We start from the raw sequence: 26653 nt of genomic DNA, 5'->3' as shown, positions 1-26653 counted from the left end.
CTTTATCATCTTTAACACGTTCTCTTATGCCTAGATATTTGATGTCGATATGCTTGCTTCGACTTTCACTTTTGTTATTCTTAGCCATGAAGACAGCATCGGAATTGTCACAGTACAACTTTAGTGGCCTAGAAATAGAGTCTACAACTCTAAGCCCAGATATGAAACTCTTCAACCAAACACCATGCGATGTAGCTTCAAAACAAGATACGAACTCAGCTTCCATCGTGGATGTAGCAGTCAATGTCTGCTTATTGCTTCTCCATGACACGGCTCCACCGGCTAGCATCAAAACATATCCCGAGGTGGATTTTCTTGAATCTATGCAGCCAGCGAAGTCAGCATCAGAGTAGCCTATCACGTCCAATTCATTGGTCCGTCTGTACATAAGCATGTAGTCATTTATTCCTTGAAGGTATCTCATAACCTTCTTTGCAGCTTTCCAATGGTCAAGACCTGGGTTACTCTAATATCTACCCAATACTCCAACAACATATGCAATGTTAGGTCTGGTACAAACCCGAGCATACATAAGGCTTCCTATAGCGGAAGCGTATGGAATATTCTTCATTTGTTCCCTCTCAAGGTCATTTTTTGGACATTGGTCCAAACTGAATTTATCACCCTTCACAATGGGTGCTACACTTGGTGAACAGTATTTCATCCGAAACCTCTCAAGAACTTTATTGATATAGGTCACTTGAGACAAACCCAAAATGCCTCGTGATCTTTCCATATGGATCTTGATGCCAATAACATAAGATGCATCACCCATATCTTTCATATCAAAGTTATTTGAAAGCAATTGTTTCACCTCATATAGCATTCCATTATCATTAGTCGCTAGCAGAATATCATCCACATATAAAACAAGAAAACATATCTTACTCCCACTAACCTTTTGATATATACATTGATCCATGACGTTCTCTTCAAAGGCAAATGAAGTGATGACATCATGAAACTTTAAATACCATTGGCGGGAGGCTTGTTTCAAATCGTAAATGGATTTATTAAGCTTACAAACTAAATGCTCACCATCACTAGAAGAGAATCCTTCAGGTCGTTTCATGTGAACCTCTTCCTCTAGATCTTCGTTAAGGAATGCTGTTTTCACATCCATTTGATGTAACTTAAAATCAAAATGGGCTACTAATGCCATAATTGTGTGAAGGGAATCTTTCTTTGAATCAGGAGAAAATGTATCCGTGTAATCGATTCCGTCTCTTTGAGTAAACCCTTTGGCTACAAGTCTTGCCTTATGTCTCTCGATGTTGCCTTGTGAGTCTTTCTTTGTTTTAAAGACCCATTTGCATCCAATGACTTTTAAACCATCAGGCAACTTGACGAGATCCCAGACTTGATTAATTGCCATAGAGTTCATCTCCTCAATCATAGCTTTTTGCCATAAGTTAGATTCTTTAGAACTTACAGCTTGTGAAAACGTTTCAGGATCATTCTCGGCTCCAATGTTGCAGTCCATCTCTTGCAGATACACTTCATAATCACTAGGAATTGCTGATCTTCTAACTCTAGTAGATCTTCTTAATATTGCTTCATTATTCTCTTGAGGATCTTGTTGTTCAATCGGTTGTTCGATTGGTTGTTCAACATGATCTTGATCAGCATCTTGATCTAAAGGATCAGCATTATTAACTTGTGGAATTTCAATAGCTGGTTGTCTTACACACGATTGAGCTTGAGGAGTGTGTACGATAATCAGTCTATCATTTGAAATAGAAGGTTCAGCTTCATTGTGATCTAATGCAGACACTGAGTCATGCAATTGGTCACTCCCACTAATCATGTCATTCTCAAGAAATTTTGCGTTTCTTAATTCCACAATCCTAGTATTGTGAGATGAACAGTAGAATCTATAACCTTTAGACTTCTCGGCATATCTAATGAAATACCCACTTATAGTCCTAGGGTCTAGTTTCTTTTCTTGTGGATTATAAATTCTCACTTCAGATGTGCATCCCCAAACGCGTATATGTCGCAAATTGGGTTTCCAACATTTGAATAACTCAAATGGTGTTTTTAAAACAGCCTTGGTTGGAACTCGGTTTAATATATACACAGCCATCTTTAGTGCTTCAGTCCACAAGAATTGATGAAGTTTAGTTTTACTCTTCATACTTCTCACCATGTCCATTAAAGTTCGATTTCTTCTTTCTGAAACACCATTCTGGTCCGGAGTACCAGGCATAGTGTATTGGCAACAATCCCATGTTTTTGAAGAAACTTCGCAAATGGCCCAGGTGCTTGTCCATTCTCAGTGTATCTACCATAATACTCATCACCTCTATCTGATCTCACAATCTTAATTTGTTTATCACATTGTTTCTCTACTCCAGCCTTGAAAACTTTAAAGGCGTCTAAAGCTTCATCCTTAGAACGAATTAAATAGAGATACATATATCGTGAGAAATCATCTATGAAAGTGATAAAGTATTTTGGACTACTTGCATCCATGTCAGGACAACAAATGTCTGTATGTATGATTTCTAACAATTCAGTACTTCTCTTTGCACCCTTTTTAGACTTGTTGGTCTGCTTTCCCTTAATGCAATCCACACAGGTCTCAAAGTCGGTAAAATCAAGAGCACTAAGTACTCCCTCATTCACTAACCTTTTAATTATCAAAATGGAGATATGTCCCAATCTCCGGTGCCACAACAGAGAAGAATTTTCATTCATAATACAACGCTTCAACCCAGCAGTAATGTTCAAAGAGCTATTAGCAACATCATTTTGCAGTGTAATTGAATAAAGACCACCAGACAGTGTACCATAACCAACAATTTCGGATTTATTTAATAATGTAAAACCATTATCCGAAAAGTTAAAGTTAAACCCAAGAGGCACAAGTCTTGAAACTGAAATTAAATTCCTCGAAAAACTAGGAACATAAACGGTCTTTTCCAAACGCAAAATAAAGCCACTACTTAACACCAAATCGCAAGAACCGACAGCCTCCACATGCGAGCTCATCCTGCCTCTTGAAAGGATGTAGTGCTCACTTCCCACTGGCTTGATTCATAACATAGAAACAAAAGTTGAATACCTTTTTTGTCAAGCCAATTTTTGAACTTAGAACATTCTTTCTTCATGTGTCCTTTCTTCTTGCAAAAGAAACACTTTGACTCTTTCTTTATGTCCGGTTTGATAGGGATCTTGCCTTTGTCTTTGGCACGATCTTTCTTCTTCCTTTCAAAGAAAGTCAGATTCACTTTCTCACCCTCTTCCATAGCCAGCCTATGTTTTTCTTGAACACACATGGTCATAAGTTCATTAATTGACCATTTATCTTTATGTATGTTATAAGAAATCTTAAATGAGCCATATTGCTGGGGCAGAGTGCACAGAATGAAGTGAACCAGAAATGTTTCAGACATTTCAACTTCCAACGTCTTTAATTGAGCCGCAATAGCCCTCATGCGCATGATATAATCACGCATACCTCCTCGAGTGAGCTTCATGGATGAGAACTGCATGATAAGAGTACTTGCCAAAGCCTTATCTGAAGTCACAAATTGATCGTCTATTGCTTTCATTAAGAGACGAACATTGTCATATTGCTCAATTGAACCCCTAATCCCAGCAGATACTTTGGTCTTTATGAACATAACGCAGAGGCGATTAGATCGCTCCCACTTTTCATAAAGATCAACCTGATCTGGGGTACTCTCCTCAGTAATTGAGGGAGGTTCAAGCCTCCTTATGGCATAGTCAATATCCATCCATCCTACTTGAAGGAGAACTCTCTCTTTCCAGACTTTAAAATTGTCCCCTTTGAGTTTAGGAACATCACATTCAACATCGGAGTAACCTACAGTTTGACTAGCTGCAATTTACAAAAATTAAACATGATTATTAAAATATGTTTTGAAGAAAATAACTATATCATGATTTACCAATGCAAAACATGTTTTAATGAATCTAGAGACATAAAACTTGTCTGTGGGCTAAAGTTCTAATTCAGTTAGATTCACACAATTATGATAAAACTATCAAACTATGTTCATTTTCCTAATACCTGTGGGTTAATTATGAAATATAATTTGACATTTTATCCTAATTAATCATACAAATATTACAAAAATCCTGTGGGCATATTTCATAATATAGCATATGATTAACCACAATTATTGTTTTTATGTGATATTAATTCTAAATATACAATCTAAATTAATTAAATATGATGTGGCTATTCTTTAATTAATTAAGACCGTATAAATCACAAACAATAAAATAAAGACTAAAATAAATAATAGTGTGCTAGTCATTGCTAAATGTTATATGCATGTCCCAAACAATAATAATAAAAGGCATATAACTTCTAAATAAATGACATATTGTACAATATTATTAAAACCGAATATTCAATTTATATTCTAAATAATGCCAAAAGAATTAAAAGGATGTACTATTATAATAGTACTGCTTGTAACAAATGTGTGCACATTTCGTATATATACAAAAATAACAATAATAATTGAAAAGCCAAATATGTATATATATCATATATGTTCCGTGCATATCACCAAAAAGCACGGCAAAAATGAATGTATTATAACAAATATAATAATATACATCCAATAAACAATTCATAGCCAAAAGAATTGTTCACATGCCTAATATACTCCATTAAAGAAACAAACGGGTATAAGAAACAAAGGCCCAAATAAGAGCCAATATAATCAGACAAGCCCAAGAAAACTCTAATAGCCGAGCAATAGTAATCAAAACAACAAAATATTAAACAACATAATATAAGAAACGACAAAAAATTTATTTAAAACAAAAACGACATGTCGTTTACTGTCGTCTTCTTCACCCATAAAACCAAATTTTGACCCGCCAACCCGTTTAAAAAACCCGACGGTTTCTCATCATTTCTCCATGGTTTTTAAGATTTTAAAGCCCAGAATTGATAGAAAAACAATTTTAAAAGGATTTGACGTATTATTTTTTCAAAACAACGTGGAACATGAAAATCCCAAGGATGGAAAAAAACAACACCACCATTAACAAGGCAAAGGTTATGGAGGCTCTGATACCAAATGTAAGAACTTATTACATATACTAAAAGTGTTCTAGCAACATGAACACGTTAAAGCAGAAGCGAAAATGACCGGTTTACCTCCGGCCATTGTTGTGTTTTTCCGGCGAGCTCGGGACTCCGATTCCGGCGAGTTGTTTTGAGGATCTTCCAAACTCTCGCTCTCACTTTTAGATGGTGTTGGTTTCTGAATATGTGAGTGAGGTTAGGGACCCCAAAACCGTCATATTTTTAGGCTCTAAACCATCAATGGAGAATATTGCGATCCCATAATTAATGGATTGCGATTTGATTTCCGGCATTAATATGAGCGTGATTTGATCAGAATTGATGAGTTTATATGGACCATAATAAGTGGAGATTATTTCCATATTAATGTATAAGAAATTATTCTTTTATTAAGAAATAATCTAACATAGAAATATGATGATTCATTGCAACTTGCTAAAATAATAATTCAAATTAGTAACAACATACAAAGCATAGGTGTTAAGCCCTTTTTTTGGATTAACACTTATGGACACGTGACGCGAGCGGACTTGGCCATGTGTCTTCGAATCTGTGAGATTAGTAATGGAATATTCCTCTTATCAAGTGAAGAATATGAGAATTGATTTATTAAGTTCTTGGACACTCTTGTAGAGAGAATATAATTTGGCTTGGAACCTTGAGTTTCTAGAGTGAGGTTTTCTTCTCCCACTCTAGAGAGAATGTAAGTAGATTGTTCCTCTTTTTTGTGTGAAATTGTGTGCGAAGTGGCTTTGATTTCTCTTTGTTCTTGATCTCGGTCTGAAAGTGAAAGGTGTTTTTAGAGAGAGAAATGGTTAAGTAGAGAATTTGGTATATTCTAGTTAGAGAGAGAAAAAGCCAGCCCTTAACTAGTGTTTGTCTCGGATATTTATAGTGAGGTGATAAGGTTGGGGTAGACTTGTCATTTTCTCTGGGTCTTTCTTTTCGCGGAGGCAAGGACGAGCACCTGCCTGAAAGATGTCGGGGCACCCCCCTGGATATATCGGGGTCGATCCAGCCTGGATGTTTCGAGGTCGATCCCACCTGGGAACCTCGGGGTCGATCCAGCCTGGGCACTTCGGGGTCGATCCAACCTAGATATTTCAGGGTCGATCCAGCCTGGATGTTTCGAGGTCGATCACACCTGGGAACCTCGGGGTCGATCCAGCCTGGGCACTTCGGGATCGATCCAACCTAGATATTTCAGGGTCGATCTAGCCTAGATGCTTCAGGGTCGATCTAGCTTGGATGTTTCGAGGTCGATCCCACATGGGTACCTCGGGGTCGATCCTGCCTGGGTACCTCGGGGTCGATCCAGCTTGGATGTTTCGTGGTCGATCCAAAATGGGTACCTCGGGGTCGATCCGGTCTGGGCACTTCGGGGGCGATCCAGCCTGGATATTTTGGCGTCAATCCAATCGAGGTCGATCCCACCTGGGTACCTCGGGGTCGATCCAACCTGAATGTTTCGGGGTCGATCCAGCCTGGATATTTCGGGCTCAATCCAGCCTGGATGTTTCGAGGTCGATCCCGCCTAGGTACCTCAGGGTCGATCCCGCCTGGGTACCTCGGGGTCGATCCAGTCTGGATGCTCCGGGGTCGATGTTTCCGATTCGTCTTTTGGATCGAGCCTACCATGCTATCTCGTTTGGGTTGGGTCTTCGTTTTTTTCGGATGTGAGAAAATCCCTCACAACAATAGGCACTCATAAAATCTTGGCTGCAAAAACTAGAATTATAGCCCAGATAATAACCTGTAATAGTTAATTTAAAATCTAGGAAATTAAACGTAATAAAATTTTAAAGTGCAAAAATAATAAAAACTTATTTTTTAGTGACAAACTTCGAACTGATAGGTGCGTTAATCACGCGGAAAACTCCTATTTTCCCAACTAAATCCGAGCTTGTTCTCGAGTATTTGTGTTTTTTTAGAGACTTATAGGTTTTAGAGGCCAATGAAGTATAGAGGAGGTTAATAGAGCATCACGTGAAGTAACGGAGAAATTTTGAGAAGATTCGAAGACTTTTCGCCAAGTTAGAGAAAAGAAGAAATACAGCGTACTCTTGTGAACAATTCTGTGAGTTTGTAGTAAATATTTTGGATGATCCAATTCCATGATTAGATAGATCTCTCTCTTAGCTTTCCAACGCATATTTATTTGCAAGAATCGGACATCAAAGCTAGGAGTTATGGCCGTTACAAAACCGGTGCACGCGGGAAGAAAAAGCGCGCGGCGCGACCCAAGGGGGTCGCACCACGAGGTTCCGAAAATCGCCGAAATCGATCTCCGAGCATGAAGCGCGGAACGCGAGGTCCGCCGGGATGTCAACCTCGTGGTGCGACCCTCGAACTGCGCGCCGCGAGGTCCGCCGAGACAAAAAAAGAAGAAACACGAATTTGGAGTCGATCTGAGCCGTTGTATCACTTTTAAGTACCCAATATGCTCCGAAAATTAAGAGAAACCCAAGGATTTTGACCTAGGCCTATAAATACACCTCTCAATCTCTTGTTTAGGGATCTTAGCACTTTTTTTAATTGTTTTCACTTAGTGTTTGAGAGAGATAGAGAAAAAGATGAGAGTCGTTCTTCATCAATTCGCGCCAATTACAGTTTTATTCTTCTCCTTTACTCTTGAACTCCCGTATTTTAATTTACAATTGAGTTTTTAATTATGGTTTCTTCTTCTTCCTATTCTTTTATTCTCTTTTTGTTTTCTCGCTACGCCATGAACTAATTCCATTAAGGACTATGGTGTATCGGGTTTAGGATTCGGTTGTGGATATGATTTAATATAATGAAGTTCAATTTCCATTCTCTACTACTTTGCTTAATTCAAATCCGTTTTAATGCTTGATCGAGATTAGCTACCTTGTTCATGATTTTATACTTCAACTTGATGCTTGAGAAAGATTAGGTTGTTAGCGTTTTGGTTTGAATTACTATGTTGCATGCCTAGGCTAGAGATAGTTAGGTTGCCATAGAATCACGTGAATACTCTTGATATTAATGCATGTTTTTGTTAGGGATTGAGATCGAGAGAAGATTTTCCTAATTTTGACATAGGTTGTTAGATGCTCGAGAGAGATTTAACAATATTGTTCTGTGAGTATGATTAGCAAAGTGTAGTGAGTTGATCATTGATTGTGCGTCAAATTCGTGTATCCAGTTGAATAAACCCGTGAAGCCTTGGTCATTAGCCTCTCTTTCTGCTTACAACTTTTATTTGAGTATTTTGTTAATTATTTGCGTTAGAACTTGTCAATAATTTATGACATCTTTCCATCTCATCTTTAGTTCAATTCGTGCTAGTTGATTTATTTGTTAATTAAGCTTGTTCCTCGTGGGATCGACACTCGTACTTAATTCACTATATTACTTGAGCGACACGTGCACTTGCGCGCGTAAAAATCGCAACAGGAACCGATCACAGAATTGGATGTTCGAATGAAACTACTCAAAACACAAACTTGAATTTGAAAAAATTATTTACGTAGTTAAGCAAGTAGAAAAACTAATCTATACAAATTTGGAACAAATAAGATAAATTTGTATAAAAATCCAATCAAAATATTTTTTTTAATGAAAATTAAAAACTAAACCGTGTAGAAATAATTAGGCCATAAGCTTATATCTATTACGTATACCAAAAGAGTCAATCCACATTTGATGGTGTCCTAATTTTGTTTTTTGGTTTTTTCCTTTTTTTTAGAACAAAAACTGTATTATTGATGTAGAGTGAATACATAATTCGCAGCAGAGATAAACTCTTACCTAAAGTTGAAACTGTTTAGAAAAAAACACAAAGTAATAAAAAAAATAACTAAAACTCTTGAGAAAAATAGTAACAAAGATGCCGAGCGCATCTGACGAGATTTCTCCCTCGCTCTCCCTCGTAGCGATTTTCTTTCTTTCCCAATCTTTTTGGGGCACTCGAGTCTGTTACCTTGACTAATGAGTTTGCTCGACACAACTACACCAGATTGTAGCTTGCGTTTCTTTGTGAAGTTATCAACAAGGAGCGGTACGAACGCAAAGACCATGGCGGGGCTTGGCAAACGGTGGTCGTCCATGATGGCAATTTATTTGCCATGGGCTTTGGAATCAACTGCATATAATAGGAGATCATTATGTTTAGGCTCATTCTTATTTGAAGGCTCATCTGAGTAAGAGAGGTCCTTCAAGTTAATGGGTTTAATGAAATCTTGCCCATTTGAAGAATAAAGAAGCAGAAGAGGCTCAATCAACGTACGAGTAGGCGAGGTATCAACACCTAGAGAACATTGGTACTATAATTTTTTCATGGGCACTCTAGATTTTTAGCCCAAAGGAAACTAGTATATTTGAAATTAGCCATTGTTTGAGATTTTTTTGGGATATAGCCAGACGTTCAAAATATTTTAACGCCTTCCCTATTTTACCCCTCAACCAATCAGCTTTAATTGTCCTATTTATTAACTGTAATTAAAAAAATATTAATGACGTGTGTTAATCATCCCGTAAATCAATAAACAACCCCCTATTCACGCAAGGATGAATTAATCCAAATGCATAACTTTCCAAATAAATAATAATAAATAAATAAAATCTGATAAACGAATTTGATGTTCAAGGGCCATCGCAAGTTATAGGCAACTCAAAATGCAATCGGATGGAAATGTTTGTATGAAATAGGAAATAAGTGGAAATAATACTCCCTTGTTAATAAATGGAAAAAATAATACCCTGATTAATATTTGTTAGTAATAGTATTACCCATATGTGTTAAAAACACTTAATGGTAATACTTATTGATTGTATTAACTTTGGTGTTTGAAGATTGTATAAGTCATGTACATGTATTACTAAACTTAATTATTTTACTGAGTTTTTTTTATAACCGCTCATAATGAAAATTCAAAATTAATAGTGAATAGACTATGCATATATCGTGACTAACTGCAACCTATAATTTTGGAAAGAATCATAACCAAATAATGCAAGATATCCTAAAAATCGGATTTTAATCCCACAAAATCAATCAGCAAATTTTATTTTCAATCAACGATTTTTATTTTAAAATTTGAAATTTTGCACGTGTTAGTATTGCTTACCATTTAAAAACAAACAGTTGGTTATAACATTAATTTCACTTTGCTAATAAATCTGCCACATAGCCTAAATGGCTATTTTTCATAAGAAAATGAAACGTTGGCTATTTATAAATTACAATGTGTGATATGGCTTAGTTACTTAGATTTCTTTTTTTTTTAATAAGAGCAACTTAAACCATACTGGTTATATTTTATCCAAATATAATTAAAATTACCAAATAATGATTTTAATTAGCACTTTGAATTATTAATTCCAACTAGACTTTTTAACTTAGCTAACATAGAGTATTTTAACATTTTAATAGACTATTTTAACATTTTAATCAACAACGTATAAGTTTAAATGTTTGTATATACTAATATAAAATAGCTGTAATTTCTCTATTTGCATCGGGCTAATTACAATTAACAAAGTTACAATAGCTATGCTTTTTAGCTATTTGGATGGATTGTGTAACAACCAATTTTTTATTATTATTTTTTTTTACTATCAAATGTGTGATTGAAAGAGGATGTAATGTGTGATTTATGTTATAAAATGTAACAATACATTTTATAGCCAAAATAGAATACAACGTCTGAAGTTCATAGTCCGTCTGACTCTGAACTTGTTTGAATTTTTAACAAACGAACAACCTATGCCTATCTAACTTTACTAAACTTTTCTTCAGAACAAGGATTTAAATATCGGTGACCGTTTTTTTGTCGGTGGCCCTGAAAATCGGAAATTACGGTGGTCAATGGAAATTGCGACGGAAATAATATGAAAATTTGAAAAAATTTGTGTCATCGAAAATTGCAACTGAAATAATGTTGCATAATTTTAAACATAAAAATTAAGTTTCATACACATATAAGAAGTTATAAACATACATAATAAGTTTCAATTACAAACACACATAATACACAACCATAATAAGTTCAAACTTCAAAGTTAGATACATATAATGAAATTCTGTTTAGTCAGGGACAAGATGTCACACATAATGTAGAGTCAATGTATGCGACAATATGTTTCGATCCAAGAGATTGATAAATAAAAGATTGTGCGTAAAAGTAAATGACACAAGGAAAGGTAACCCAGTTCGGTGTAACGTGACCTACTCTGGGGTTATGATGACACTATTACCCGATACCCGTTAACCCGTCCGTTACCCGGTCTAAACGGGTTGGGTAATACCCATTTGAAACAGGTTAACGGGTTGACGGATAATACCCGATAACATTTAGACGGGTACATGTACAAGTATAGTTTTACCCTACTCGCTAACCCGTTAACCCGGCTCGTTATAAATTTTTTAATTTTTTTTTAAAATTAGATACATTTCTACTTTTAAATTGGGGCAGTGTAGCAAAATAGCCAGTTTGAAACTATAGAATTTGTTTTTAGCCTATGTTTCATAACTTTTAGGGAAATAACCAACGTGCTTAGGTGTCAATAATTAATAGACTAATTTGCCCTTTTACTTAATCAAATGGAAATAATAAATATAATTATATTAAATAATAGGCAATAACGATATAAAATACAGACAATTTCAAAATTGTTATACGTAGCCTTAAACCTCTAACAAATCTCAACAAAAATATTTTATCAAAGATATCATTAATCACGCGACGCGCTAATCTAGAACGGCTTCACCAAGACTGACGTTACTGTGTAAGAACCTGTCAACACAGATAATAAACGTAAATTACTGGAAATTATCTCATTCTCCACATTTAAGTAATCTGAATGGAAATAAATGGAAATAATTGTAAATAAATAATCTGTACCTCTACATTTTTCCAAAGACTGACATTCAAAAATCTTCACTGTTAAAAAAAAAATTAACAGTGAGAGTCGGGCCACCTCTAACCAAGCTCCGATCGTCTCTCTCGCCAACCACCGCCGTGAGGCTCGTCGCGACCCCCTTCCGGAGCGCCGACAACGGCCTCCCTCCGGACTCCGAGAACACCGACTCCCTCCACTACACTCTCGTCGACCGCCTCCTATGGGCGTCGATCTAGCTCTGACGAGCCTTCACCGACCTCCTCCGCCGCCTCCGGCCGATCTACGTCATCGGCGACAACTTCTTCGGCTGGAATGCCCCCTTGGCCCGCGACCTCGGCGTCTTTCTCGTCATCTTGGCATGTTGAAGGTTAAAAATAAAAAACCCAGATTTGGTTTTGTGGAGAGAGAGAGAGAGAGAGAGAGAGAGAGAGAGAGAGAGAGAGAGAGAGAGAGAGAACGTGGATTCTAATATTTGGTAACTACTTTCTACAAAATAGGAATTTAACATGCACAAAAAAAGGAAAAAAATATAACGTGATTTTAAAAAACTATCTTAATTATTGAAGGACAAAATAGTAAAAAATATTTTGCCACCTAATACGTTTGGCTATTTCCCTAAAAATCTCCAAACATAGACTAGATCCCAAATCAAACGTTTTAGGTGGCCTAGTTAGTTATAAATCTCTTTAAATTGTTTGTTTTGTAACTATGAATTTCAACTTGCTTTAGATTTCCACTTTAAATTATATTTTGACTCTAAATTGTAGTTTACAATTTATATTTAGATTTATTGAGTGGTTAATTTTTTTTTATTTGTGAATCGGATTAACGGGTATTGAACGTTAATTTTTTTTATTTGTGAACCGGGTTAACGGGTAATGGGTATTGAAATTTCACACTTGTTACCCGGTGGATATTACCCATTACTCGACCCGTTTGAGAAAACGGGTTAACGAGTATTTTTTTCTAACGGGTCGGATACCGATTTAGGGTGCACCTGTTCATATCCGTACCCGTTGTCATTCTTACTCTGCGGGGCAGTGTGCCCAGTGGAAAAGAAATTGACTAAGTGAAAAGTAGTCAATAGTATAGCAATGGACTTACATGAATGATCCTCGCTTCAAGGCTATTTTCCTATAACACTACATGTGAATTTCAAATCGGGCTCCCTTGAATATGAGATCCCCTCAATTCCACTCTCAAACACTCTCTTAGTGTTTTGTATTCTTCGATGTCAACACATGTGAAAGTTACAATCACGTAATCATAGAACCCACACAACTCTCTAACACTCAATATGTCTGGAATAGTGTCTAGAGAATCAAACCACACACATCACACTATTAGCTTCTCAGTCCGCCGATCTTGCATGTCTAAGAACTCTAACAGTGTGAATGAATGTGTTCAACGGCCACTAAGAGTAGAACCTTTGTTTTTATAGTAGCCAACACCTCTGGAAGTCGTCTTTGGGTTTCCTTATAATTAAGGAAACTTGCCAAACATACAGATTTGCCCACATAAGCCAATATGTCTCAACATATCCCGAAGCATGTTGCTACACAAATTTGCAGTAAAAAATAAGCCAACAACACACGTAACAACATATAATAAACACACATAATAAGTTGAAAAATATCAAAATCAAGTACATATAAGAAACACACATAATAAGTTATAAACACATCATAATTTCATGAACTACCCTAAATATAAATTCACTAACAAGTTATCATTTTTCATATTTTCAAATACTTGTTTACAAATTCATATATTAAAATACAATTTTCTAACAATTAACTTCCAATTAACATCAATTTAAAATTTGTAACGTCTCCAAAAAAATTAAAACAATTATATGTTCACCATGAAACAAATACAAACAGTATCCAATGAAAAAAAATGAAAAAATTATATTTTATAGCCTGAAACCACAAATGTACACAAATAAAAACAATTTCGACGTAATTTCCCGAAATATTGTTAAATTTGCATTAGTTTGGTCGGTTTTTGGACGACGCGATCGAAATTGCGGCGTGGAATGCGATAGAAATTGTGACGAAAATAACACGATTTTTTATGTTTTATACATAAGTTAAACGATATTAATGAACGCAACAAGATGAAAATCTTCACGCTGTACCTGCGATGCAGAAAGACAGAATGCACGTATAAGATCGAAAATGTGTTGAATTTATCAAAATACCGCAACTTCCATAAAGTTTAAACCTTAGCTTCAGAATAAAGAGCGCTTTTTAAAATGGGTCAAGCGGTTATATAGCCAAATAGAACTTAAACTTTTGCAAAATAGCCATAGTTTGTCAACTATAAGCAAACTAGTAAAAGTAAGATTAATATAGGTTGGATTAAATTTAATCCCAACGAACTATAAAGACAAATGTAAGGTTTATGACGGCTGGATTAAAATTAATCGAGACAGGATTAAAAATCGTAGTACTCTCAATTGGCTATTTTGCTATACCTAATGAAACTATGGTTATTTTGCAAAAGTCATAGTTTGAATTGGCTATTTCATACTATTTTTCCTTTTAAAATCGATAATGACCTTTGATTTCACGATAGAGACACACAAACCCGGGTCTCGACCCGACCCGGATTCATCTGATTGAGCTGAAGGACTATAAAATCTTTTAAAAGCATTGTGCTCGTTTCCTAGTCCACTTCCTTTCCAAAGCCCTAAAGCCTAGCGGGAAAAATAACATAACCTCTCTCAACTGAAACTCTCGCGCTCGCATTTCTCAACCAATTCCGATTCAACTCCGACTCGCTTCTCGCCCTTATCTGGTAATTTTCTTGACCAGCTAAGCCTGCGAAGTTAATTCATGTCGAATTTGATTCTCTTTGCAATTCGATTTCTATTTCCATTTCCATTGCCCGGGTTTCAGGTTTATATGCATGACTAGGTATATGTTGATAGAGATTCAACATCTGGATCTGTCTCGCGTTTTAGGGGTCCTAGGTTTGGTTTTTGCATTTCGGATTTCAGGCTCTCACTCAATTTAGGGTTACTTACGTTTTCTTTTTTGAATTTTAGGGTTATTTCACATACATTGCCGAACTTCTTTTTTGCAGACACGTATAAGCAACACAGCTACGAGTTTTGTTGTTGTTAGTTCTGGTGTCGCATTATGGATTTTGACGAGTACGACTACCTGGAGAAAACCGTGGAAAATCCCGAGCTTCCGAAAGAGGACACCACTAACGGAGATGGCGACGAAGCGGTTAAGTCCACGGAGAAAGAGCGAAGCCGGAGTTCGAGGCACAGAAGCGGGGACAAAGGCGAAAGCGGGGAACGCCGATCTAAGCGATCGGGAGAGGAGTCCCGCGACCATGATCGGAGTAAAGAAAAAAGCCGTCACCGTTCTCGATCCCGGGAAGGCGAGAGAGACCGACACAGGAGCGGGCGTGAGGGTGGTAGAAGTAAGGATAAGGAGGAGAAGAATGGAAAGGAGAGAGAGCGCGGTGACAGAGACAGAGAAAAGAGAGAGCGTGACCGCGAAGGCGACAAGGATGTGGATAATAAGGATAGAGAGAGGTCGCGGCGGAGCCAGAGTCGTACAGAGAAGCAGCGAAATGAAGTGGAAGAGAGGGGTAAAAGTCGTGATAGGGAGCTCAGAGAAAGAGATAAGGAGAGAGAAGGGGGGCGGGATCGGGACAGGGATAGCAACAGGTATTATATTTCTGTTAATTTTATTTATTTGTTCCTCTTTCATTTAGATGCTTGTTTGAAATTTTATTGCAGACATTTGTTAGGGGCCTTTTGTAATTGCCATTCTGACTGACTTAGGATTAAGTTATAGCCCTAGCTTAAGAATGTAAATGTTTGTGGTTTATTTTTGCTTGGGCTTGTAAGTCGTTGGTTGCATGAGCCTTGCAGTTGAATTTCTGTTTTTAGAAGAAGCGATTGTGTTTCTGATTCATAACATATATCTTAGCTAATGAATGTTGCATGTGAATGATTTCTTACATGGATTCTTATTTTTAATTTATTTTTATATTTATATCTTTAGCTATTCTTTTTAAGTTATTTCCTAATCTGTTAATCCTTATAAGTTATGCTGGTGTCATGCTGTGTAATTTGTTTTATAATTTAAATTCCTCTCAGAAGTTTGATGTCGCAAATTTTCTTTGCTTAGTCGTTCATTGTCAGAAGTTTGTTAGTGTCGAGTCAAACATGAAAGTTTATAACTTTGACCCGCTTGTGTCTGTTTCACAGTTCACCGATAGATGATATGTTATATTCTGTCTCGGAAATTTGGGCCATGAACAATCAGTTATTTATTTGTTTATTATGAACTACTCTCATGACTAAGTATAAAATGTACATGCATGATGCCTTCTTTGATATGCCAGAAATAGTTTTTGCCTCAGAGTTTGGGTAGGAGGGAAGTGAGTGATGGGCAGAAATAGTTTTGTTTTTTTGTTTTTTCGTTCTAGATTCTAGTTTCCTTGTTTGTTTCTTTTGATTCGTAGCAAGTTCAAGTTCTTACGTCTTCTACGTTGGATGTGCATGCATATCTATCGTGGATGTAACCTACTCTATGTTTTATTTCTTAAATTATATATTCTTCCAAGTATCTGGCATACTTGACAGGTATTTGTACTGTACACTAACATCCTCATTAAATAGGCAACTTAAGGTTCAGTACGTAGTGATTATTCAATTGTACTCGTGATACCACAACAAATCAAGTATTAATAAAGAATAGATTCTGGGAACTCGCAGATACGGTAGAGCACTCTCAGATGGTCTTTCTGGCAATTGGGCCAGGCACAAGAACACAGGTTACAGGCCTTAAATGTTTCTTCGTATATTTTGGGATCTAGAAAATAAAAGCATGGATGAAACACTCAGGGTTCAATGTTGGAGGATTTGAGCGGCGGTGATGTCATGTTATGCTTTCAGTTATCCTCCACCTCTGAGATCAATCGCTTAATTGTATCTAATTCTGTTGCAGAAATGCTGGTGAGGGAGTAATGGGCTTTGCTTAAAAGAAGAACTTCGTCTTCTGTTGCTTTTGGGAAAATCAGTGTTGGAGATTGGCCTATGTTTTCCTCATTTAGACTAGACTAGATTATAACTAACATCAATCAGATACTTGGTTTAAGTTTAAGGTTGGAAGTGGTCATCCAATTATTGATTTTTCAAATGCCCATTCCCTTTGCATTAGTTGAATATACATTGATTGGTGTCTACTGTGGGGGAATCATTTGTTATCTTTTTTCATAATTATGCCCATTCCCTTTAACCTGAAAATGTTGCTGAAAAATTTACACTTCACATCCCTAGTAGTTTCCTGCTTTTGTACCAATTTGCACTTCTCAAAGTCAAAATCAGTGTCCTTATATATGCTTGTATGATTCCACTGGTTATTTTTTGGTCCATTTTAGTGTTCAATCAATGGGACCTCGGACAGATATTTGACTTTTGAGGACCGTGAAATAGAATGTCTTGTAAAGTTTTAGCATCTCAGTTTCCTATGTGTTTCTTTTTCCGGAATTCAGATTTTCAAGTTCTAGCAGGTTCCAGATAATTGCAACTAGGTCCTGCATCTCACCATTTCAACACTATGGTGCTTTTTACCTTTAAGATTATGTTGTTATAGAGAAGGTACACATTGGTTTATTTAGTATCGTATTTCTTGTTCCAAGACAAATCTTCATAGATTTCTTTTTGCTTGAAGTTTGGTTTTTAAAATTATGAATTACTTGGTTAGTATATGCCATTTTCTTATTGCCATATTTTTTCTACAGGTTGGTTGTAATCGAAATTCAGGACAGTGAAATCTCTTGTTTTAGCATCTGCATTCATTGGCCTCCTGATGTAATCTTCAAGAATGGAATATATATTAGATTGGTGCAGCCTTTTCAATGCATATAAGATAAATAATAAACAAAAATGCTGCTAGTTTGGAACCTGTTCTTTTTTTTTTGGGCCGTTCTAGTAACATGTTAACAATTCTACTATCCGAACCCTGGAGCTTATAACAAACATACCATTATTAAAGAAAATCAGGTCACTTTTATTTTTCGTCTTTTGTGCAGGAGATATAAGGAAAAGAAGGATGATGGGGCAGAACCAGATGCTGATCCAGAACGAGATCAGAGAACAGTATTTGCTTATCAGGTTGTCTATTCTAAAGTAATCATCAGTTTTTTCGTTACCTTAGAGTTATCCACTGTCCAATTATTTGACGTATTTTTTTATTTTCTTGTTTCAACAAATGGTATGGATAGATTTGTCTAAAGGCGGATGAAAGAGATGTATACGAGTTTTTCTCAAGGGCAGGCAAGGTCAGTACTAAAAGGCTTTATGAGTTCCCTTACAAATACATTCTTTTCGACTTTCATTGTACGGGAAAAAAGTGCTTGACTCTTTATCCTTGAACAATCTCATACGAGATTGGTCAAGTGCTTTCTAGCTTGTAATTTGCTTTGGATTATCCGAAGCTTTCTCTTTCCTCTTTTTTGAATTTATTTAGTTGAAACTGTGTTTATGCACTTAATGACAAATTCTTTCAAAACGTGCCAGTATCTTCAGGCTTTCTGTTTTATGCTTGTTAATTACATTTCATAATTTCTCTTCTATGCAGGTTCGCGATGTACGTCTTATCATGGACCGTAATTCAAGGCGCTCTAAGGGAGTTGGGTGAGTTTTTTCATTTCCCCTATTATGATCATCTTACCCTGTTTCAAGGCTTTCAGTTTTCAGTTTTGGACCTTAGTTAATCTACTTTTTTCTTGTTACTTCTGTTCAGCACGAGATTATGTATTTGACTGGGTGGTTAGATTTTACAAATGAACAAATTCTGATCACATCACATTTTCTCTGATTTCTTCAGGTATATCGAATTCTATGATGTGATGTCGGTGCCTATGGCGATTGCCCTTTCTGGTCAGCTACTGCTTGGCCTACCCGTGATGGTAAAGCCATCAGAAGCTGAAAAGAATCTGGTTCAATCAACCGCAGCTGTGGTTGGTCCAGGCGGGCAAATAGGGCCATATTCTGGAGGGGCTAGGAGGCTTTATGTCGGCAATCTACATACAAACATAAAAGAAGAAGATCTCCGTCAGGCAAGCACTCTTTTGATCATATTTGTTGCGTAGTATCTTAAACAGACCTCATGGTGAACTTTACCTATAAATGAACAAACTGACAAATACTTTGTTGCTTTCAGGTTTTTGGAGCATTTGGTCCAGTAGAACTCGTCCAGTTGCCCGTTGATGAAACTGGTAGTAGCAAAGGTTTTGGGTTTGTGCAGGTATGTACTCTGGCCGTGTAATCTTCTTCTAAAAACAAAGACTCTATTGCAACATGTAAGCTAGCAAAGAGCGTTTAGTGGAGTATGTTATCACGCTTTAAATTATCACTAGTGTACTTGGTTAGATCTCAATAACTGAGCATAAAACATCCAAATCTACCAGAGTAGCTTGTGTTTGTTGTTCCTTTGGGCATGGTTGAGTTCATAGTAGTTTGTTTCCCACCTTGCTAACTGTTGGTAAAAAGTGTGGCCGAGCCATGCCCTCGTGAGGAAGGGATGGCGTGATATTCCATGGAGAGAGGTTTCCATTGGCGGGGCATGTTGTGCATGCGTTGGGCATAAATTAGCAACTTGAATGTTGGGGGCTACTTTTGTTCACATTGCTACCCTAGTTTTTGCAGCTCGAGTAATGAGATTCCCCCCTGTTTATTCTGTTCAAAATTTTCTTGTAAACTTGGGGCTACTGTCTAATATAAAATAAAAAAAGCTTTAATTTTGTTTTAAACTGAAAATATAGGATTTTCAACCATATCTTGCTGTAGTTAGACTAAATGCTCGATAGATTCATTCTGATTTTGTTGTTGGGTTGTCTGTTATACAGTTTGCACGTCTTGAAGATGCAAGAAATTCTCTGAGCTTGAACGGTCAGATAGACATTGGGGGTCGAACTATCAAGGTACGCGTTCGCTCTGTTTAATTGTACAAGACTATTTGAAAAACATCACAGCCTTTTTGTTTGTAAAATCTTAATTGGAATATATTTCTCTCCTTGTTTCTCTTGTAATTTTTATTATCATTTGTTACTTTAGCTGACCTGAATATAAGCTCCCAATTAATTTAAGACTATGATTATTTGCTTGTCATATACAAAGTCTAGAAAGCTTTCTGCCGTATACTTCCTTTTTTACCTGCCATTATAAACAAGAAGTGATTTTTATAATCCAATCTTCTTGGATTATAATATGCTAATTTCTATTGTTTTCAGGTGTCAGCTGTTACGGATCAAGTACCGGATGCTGGAGGAAACACTGGTGATTTTGATGACGACGAGGGTGGTGGCTTGGTAGAGTGACTCCTCTTTCGCCTTTTATGCTATATTTGGAACCTGGAAAATTCGAGGGAAAATTGAAAATCCATTCTATTCTTCCTTGGATCGAGGAAAATTTGAGGGAAAATGTAAAGTTAAAATTTAGATTTAATTTTTCTTGGAAAAATGAGTGGAAAATGAAAATCCAAAAACAATAATAGGTAGTAATACAAGGAAATTTCTCTAATATTAACTCGAGTCCTTGAGCCTGGTTAATAATAATAATGATAGCCATTTAAAAATAAAATAATGATTGTCGTAGCCTCGTAGGATTCCAAGTATTCCCTGGTTCATACCTACGAAAACTTGTATGTATACATTAGCACCTAATAAAGTGTTCCAACATTTCAGGCTCTTAATGCACGCTCTCGAGCTCTTCTGATGCAGAAATTGGATCGGACTGGCGCTGCGACAAAGTATGTCTCTGCAACTTTGATTTTTTTGCTCGAGTAATATCATTCGATTTTACATTATTTGTTGATCATTTAACTCGTATTCCCAAATTTTACAGTATTGGCGGTTCCCTTGTCGCCCCTGCTGTCAATAACAACGGTCTTCCTTTACCCCCCGGGGCAATCCCAGCGATGTCTCCAATGGGCTCTGCATTTCCTGCTCTTTCGGGTCTCCAAGTTGCCGCTTCCACTGGTATTTCTTCTATGGATTCAATCGGTGTTCCAAGTGAATGTTTGCAGTTGAAAAACATGTTTGATCCTGCTTCGGAGGTTGGTATTTCGTACACCACCGTCAACAATATTATGTTTTTTTTTGGGCGATTTTACGCAACACAATTTAACGCAGATGGATCCTGATTTTGATTTGGACATCAAAGAAGACGTACAAGAAGAGTGCTCGAAATTTGGCGATTTGAAACACATATACGTAGACAAGTAAGTCGTAGTTTGAATCCCTCCCCTTCTCTTCAGAGACGGAGCCAGATGAGCTGATTAGGGGGTTAAATTAAAAAAAAAATTCTCAGGGGGAGTTAAAATGAAAATTTTGTTTGTAAAAAAGAAAAAACCTGATTTGAGGGGGGGAACTTAAACCTCTCATGGGGGCACATAAGCGTTCCGTCCCTGCTTCTCTTAATCTACACCACCGCGGAATATCCTAAATTCAATGTTTTATTTATCACGTAGCATATATAGGTGCTACGAGGGTCATTAGGGTTTCATGAGATTGATTCACCTCTTGAATTGTGAAATTTTATCAATATTATTATCCTTCATTATTTTCGGTTCTAAAACTGGACCCTTTTTTATTTTTATTTTTTTAAATGAAGCAGGAATAGCGCCGGAGTTGTGTATCTGCGATTCGGAAGCACACAATCTGCGATGGGTGCCCAACGTTCTCTCCACGGGAGGTGGTTTGCCGGAAAGATGATCACCGCCTCATATATGGTAAATCACCCCAAACAAATATCCAAGTTTTGGTAGTTTGTTATCGCAACTTCTTCTGTACTAAAATAAATATAATCGACCTCATTCGTTTATGCAGTTGCCCCAAATATATGAAGCAAAGTTTCCCGAAAGCAGCATATAGGACTCTTTGAGATCTCGCCCGGTAAACAATTTTAAAGTCTTTTTGGCGTCAGTGGTTGAGTTAGAAATGGCAGTTGAGTATGTATGTGAAAAACTTGCATACGAGTGAATGAGGGCAAATCTTGTAAAATTGGTGCCTCACTTGAAGAATTCAGATGCGCTGTTTGTAGACTATATTATAAGCTTCTTGTTACAGATGTTTAAGTTGAGTTTGCGCTTCTTTCTATCATTTGTTTGTTTTTTCTACCATATTAGTGCCAAATATTATTTATTTCTCATAAGAAAAAAAAGTTATCAAATGATCCTAAATTGTTTTAGTTTCTGTGTAGACACTTTCTTGCATTTCGTTCTTTATATACTCTGGTACCCAAATGATGTGTGGATTGGATATTGAAATGTTTCATACGATGGGACGGACAATAATAATATTAGTAATATTACTTTGACAAACAGTAAATTGGCGAAACATGAGCTGCTAAAAAAAAAATTTGCTTTGGAGCAAAAAAAAAAAAAAAAATCACTTTTAGTGCTAAATGACCATTCGAGTTGTAATTCGAATTCGAAAAATATACGTTTCAACTGATTTAGGTTTCTAAAATGAAAAAATAATTAATGAAAAATTAGTCATTACGATCACATGAATTTCTACTCCGTTCAGCCAATAATATTACTAAAATATATACATACATATGTATATATTACATACATATGTATTATATATACCAATACTATGATATATGATATATATTACATACAGAGTGTCAATAATATTACTAAAATATTTACATACATATGTATTATATATACCAATACTATGCATACGAATCATATATACATATATAGCGTATGGGAGTGAACAATAATAAGGTGGCATTGACTTGACTATATAGCTAGCTAGTACAAGTATACGTACGTTGAATAATATCCATACATACATAATATGCATGTTTAGTTACCAAACTAGGAACATATTCTTGTCTTTCTCAAGCTTTTTCTTCACACTTTTTTTTTTCTTCTTCTTCTTCTTCTTCTTCTTCTTCTTCTTCTTCTTCTTCTTCTTCTTCTCATATTGTTGTGTTTTTAAGGCAATCAACATGCCAATCAGATACTCTTGTAATAATAATAAAAAATGCAAAGTTTATTTGAATAAATTAACGAAGAAAATTAAAATGTGTATTAAAAGTTTATTTGTAATAAAGTCAAGTAAATTAATTTTCTTATTGTTTAATTATCATACATGTTAGTCCAACCGAATCGCATAATTTTCTTATTGTTTAATTATCATACATGTTAGTCCAATACTATTAGTTGCTATGAAGATTTTTTTTCTTCTTCTCGAAATCAACCTAAACTATAATCAATATTTGAAAAGGAGGATGAGGGAGCCATCCTCCTTTTCAAGTCTCCGAATAGCGTTTTAGGCTTTCCTTGCCGACATAATGGAATGAAACAACTTAGTATTACCATCTCCGTCTTTGGCCCACGCGACTTTACCTTTGAGTCTGAACCAAAATAATTTAGTAACAATTTTGATAATTTGAACAAAAATAATAGCAACTATGTTTTTGGACATTTTTATTAATTATTTGTCAAATTCATAATCTTGATAAGAAACTCACTGGATAACGGACCATTTTATAAAATATAATGAAGATATAACTTGAAAATCCAAAGAAATTTTTTGGTATCTATTAGAAATTGATAAAAAAACTTCGAATTTTGTATCCTATATTTTATAACATTCGGGTGTGATCTAGGAGATATACTAGAAACTAAGTACAAATCAAAGCTGTTATGAAGAAATAAGGGTGAGAAACCAATGGTATACCAATAAGTTCTTGGTTATGGATGGTTTGTGATGACTAAAAAGGGTTAGTGATGACTAAAGATGAATACGGATGGTTCGGGATGATGACTAAAGATGGTTAATTGATTTCAGGGGTATTTTTGTCCAATATAGACAAAAGCTCAGTTCAAGATATTTTTGAAATAAGTGGTCTAATTATGATATTTCTATAGTTTTGAGGTCTATAATATGAATTTTCTCGTTTTGTGGGACCTCTGGTTTAAAACTATGCCAAGCCTCCAACATCCTTGATGTGCTAAGCCCTTTGTTTTTGTTTTTCGTTTCGTTTTTTGTTTAAAAACTATTATTTAAACTTGGACAGGAAATACATTTGGCAAATTACGTAATGGCTTCCGTCACACTTCACATAAATTCTTACGTCTCTACTCTATACATATTACGTATTGTAGTCCTAATCCCTCCCACCATCCCTATCCCAATACATTACTATTATTATTATTATTATTATTATTATTATTAGTATTGTTTTGCTACTTCCACGAAAGACCACACTCTGCAAAATCCAACGAACAACGAAAAAGGCTATAAATCAAACACTGAATGTGTATCATCAAATGGCAGAAATGAAGGAAGAAGATATTGTGATTGTTGGAGCTGGGATCGCTGGCCTCGCAACATCTTTAGGATTACACAGGTAATTACGATTTTTTATTTTATTTTGTATACCAACGTATATGCAAATTTAATGTTACAAACTTATGTCGAGTTTTCTCTGAAAATGACAACAGGCTTGGAATTAAAAGCTTAGTGTTGGAAGGTTCAGATAGGTTAAGAACAACTGGATTTGCCATCTCAACATGGACCAATGCTTGGAGAGCCTTTGAAGCCCTTGGTATCGCTGAGTCTCTACGCCAAAAACACGACCAACTCTCTGGGTATTAATTTAATATTTAATTCAGTGTTGTTGTCATGAGATTCAAATCTATAATTTTTTTTTTTTGTTCTTCCAGAGTTTCGACATTCTCAATGATTTCAGGAGTTCAGACTTCGGAGGTGAGCTTCAAGGGCAATGGAAAACGGTAAATCTTATGTTTTGAGCTCAAATAACATTGAATTATGTAATTGATGAATGAAAATGAAATAACGGTCATGTTGACAATCCAGTGGAGATACCGAAGTTCGTTGCATAGTGAGAAAAGTTTTGCTTGAAGAACTATCGAAGGACCTCCCAAGTGGGACCATCAGATTCTCCTCAAAAGTTGTTTCCATCGAAGAATCAGGATTCTTCAAGCTCATTCATCTATCCGACGGAACTGTTATTAGGACTAAAGTAAGATCATATATCTTTTTCTTTTTTAAGATTCATAAAGTTCAGGTCATAGTTCTTAGTAGGCTTATTCATTTTTGGATGTCTGACTTGTTTAGGTTCCTAAAGGAAGTTAAAATTTACAGAGTCCTCAAATCAATTGAAAACGAGAGATGAGTAACTCGTGATCTGGGTCCAAAAGAAGAACATAGAGTAGTCTTTATCTTCGATATACGCAACTCTGTTGTGGGATAATGATGTGGATTTGTTGTAACTATGAAGGTGTTGATAGGGTGCGACGGAGTGAACTCATCGGTGGCAAAATGGTTGGGCTTCAAAAAGGCCCGCTTCACAGGAAGATATGCGATTCGAGGCTGTTATATTTCCTCGGAGGACCACGGTTTCGGGCCCAAATTCCTCCAATTTTTTGGGGATGGTGTTAGATCCGGAATAATTCCCTGTGATGACAACTCTATTTACTGGTTCTTCACTTGGATACCTTCCTCCAAAGAAGGTAATAATGAAATACTTGGCCGTAGCTATATTACCCTATAACATTTATTTGAGAGGATAACATCTTAATCCATAATGCTGAGTTTTAACCCTTGTTGAGTTTTATCATTTTAATAGGGTGTTTTTGTAGAATGATGTGAGTTACTCAATATTTTTTTCTTTCTTTCTTTATTTTTCTTCTTGTGTTGAGTAGAGGAGAGGTTAGGAGAGAATCCTGCAGAAATGAAGCGATTCGTGCTGAGCAAGCTTGAAAAAATGCCAGAGAAAGAGCGAGCGGTGATAGAGAACACATCACTGGATTCCATGTTGGAATCTCAACTCGGATACAGAAACCCTTTCGAGCTTTTGTACGGAAACATATCGAAAGGCAACGTGTGCGTGGCCGGCGACGCGCTCCACCCGATGACGCCCGACGTGGGCCAAGGAGGATGCTCGGCGCTCGAAGACGGCGTGATCCTTGCCAGGTGTCTCTCCGAGGCGCTTCGCAAGAAATCGAACAGGGACGACGATGATGATGAGTTTGAGAGGATCGAGATAGGATTGAGGAAATATGCGAGAGAGAGGAAGTGGAGATCCTTTCGGTTGATCTCTGTGGCTTACATGGTCGGCTATTTGCAGCAGTGTCAAGGGAGAGTTATGACGTTCTTGAGGGACAAATTCTTTGCTCCAATCTTGACAGGCATGCTCTTGAAGAATACTGATTTTGATTGTGGAAACTTGAGTTGAAAGACATCCTTGATATGTATTGAAGATTAATGCCTAGTTTTGTTGTTTGGTTTAGTTGATTGAGTTTATGTGTGCTGTACCTGTAAGTTATCGTTGGTTTGTTCAACTTCGGTTAACTCTTTTCAGCTCTTTTATTTGTTTTTATCTGATAGAGTACACGACACCAGTACTGATCCAACTAGCAGTGACAGCGTGGCAGTGGCTGATTGAGCACGCGCTGGATTGGCAAGTGGTCAGTTGGTTAGGATTGGTTATTAGGCAGTTAGGCCACGGCCAAGATTGTAACTTATATACTGTATAGACCAATTGTAAAGCATTCATTCATTCAATACAAATCAATAGCAGAGAAGGTTTTCTCTCTAGCTACACTTTGCCAAACACTATCCAGTTTTCATCTTGGTATCAGAGCGCTCTCCAATGGCGGACGAAGGTTCTCATTCGACGTCATCACAGCTCAA

At 36.4% G+C, this 26653-nt stretch overlaps 2 protein-coding genes across 4 annotated transcripts; both read left to right on the top strand.

Annotated features, from left to right (window-relative positions):
* Window positions 1-14614: 14614 nt before the first annotated feature.
* Window positions 14615-22160, top strand: LOC149389570 (Splicing factor, CC1-like protein). Of its 3 annotated transcripts, XM_089621975.1 has the most exons (15): window positions 16937-17071; window positions 17480-17567; window positions 17711-17780; window positions 18002-18083; window positions 18194-18250; window positions 18550-18605; window positions 18799-19030; window positions 19135-19218; window positions 19820-19894; window positions 20204-20281; window positions 20657-20721; window positions 20817-21027; window positions 21104-21192; window positions 21588-21702; window positions 21800-22160. In XM_089621975.1, coding segments are annotated over exons 3-15 (1191 nt in total). In that variant the 5' UTR covers window positions 16937-17071; window positions 17480-17567; window positions 17711-17778; the 3' UTR covers window positions 21845-22160. The 3 variants fall into 3 exon arrangements, with proteins under 3 accessions (XP_089478099.1, XP_089478100.1, XP_089478101.1); XM_089621973.1 differs by lacking the exons at window positions 16937-17071; window positions 17480-17567; window positions 17711-17780 and adding exons at window positions 14615-14740; window positions 15029-15626; XM_089621974.1 differs by having other exon boundaries at window positions 16930-17567.
* Window positions 22161-24144: 1984 nt separating this feature from the next.
* On the top strand, window positions 24145-26341 carry LOC149389569 (monooxygenase 2-like). The gene is made up of 6 exons (XM_089623091.1): window positions 24145-24344; window positions 24439-24585; window positions 24661-24729; window positions 24815-24980; window positions 25239-25470; window positions 25663-26341. Exons 1-6 carry the CDS (start codon window positions 24265-24267, stop codon window positions 26193-26195), a joined length of 1227 nt encoding a protein of 408 aa, XP_089479217.1. The 5' UTR covers window positions 24145-24264; the 3' UTR covers window positions 26196-26341.
* The last annotated feature ends 312 nt before the right edge of the window (window positions 26342-26653 follow it).

This window comes from Urtica dioica, chromosome 8, assembly GCF_054948205.1.
Source record: "Urtica dioica subsp. dioica isolate 48M chromosome 8, U.dioica_male_clone48M_v1_H2, whole genome shotgun sequence".
NCBI classification, from domain to species: domain Eukaryota; kingdom Viridiplantae; phylum Streptophyta; class Magnoliopsida; order Rosales; family Urticaceae; genus Urtica; species Urtica dioica.
The sequence above is the reverse complement of the archived record's forward strand: the minus strand, read 5'-3'. Positions and strand labels throughout refer to the sequence as shown.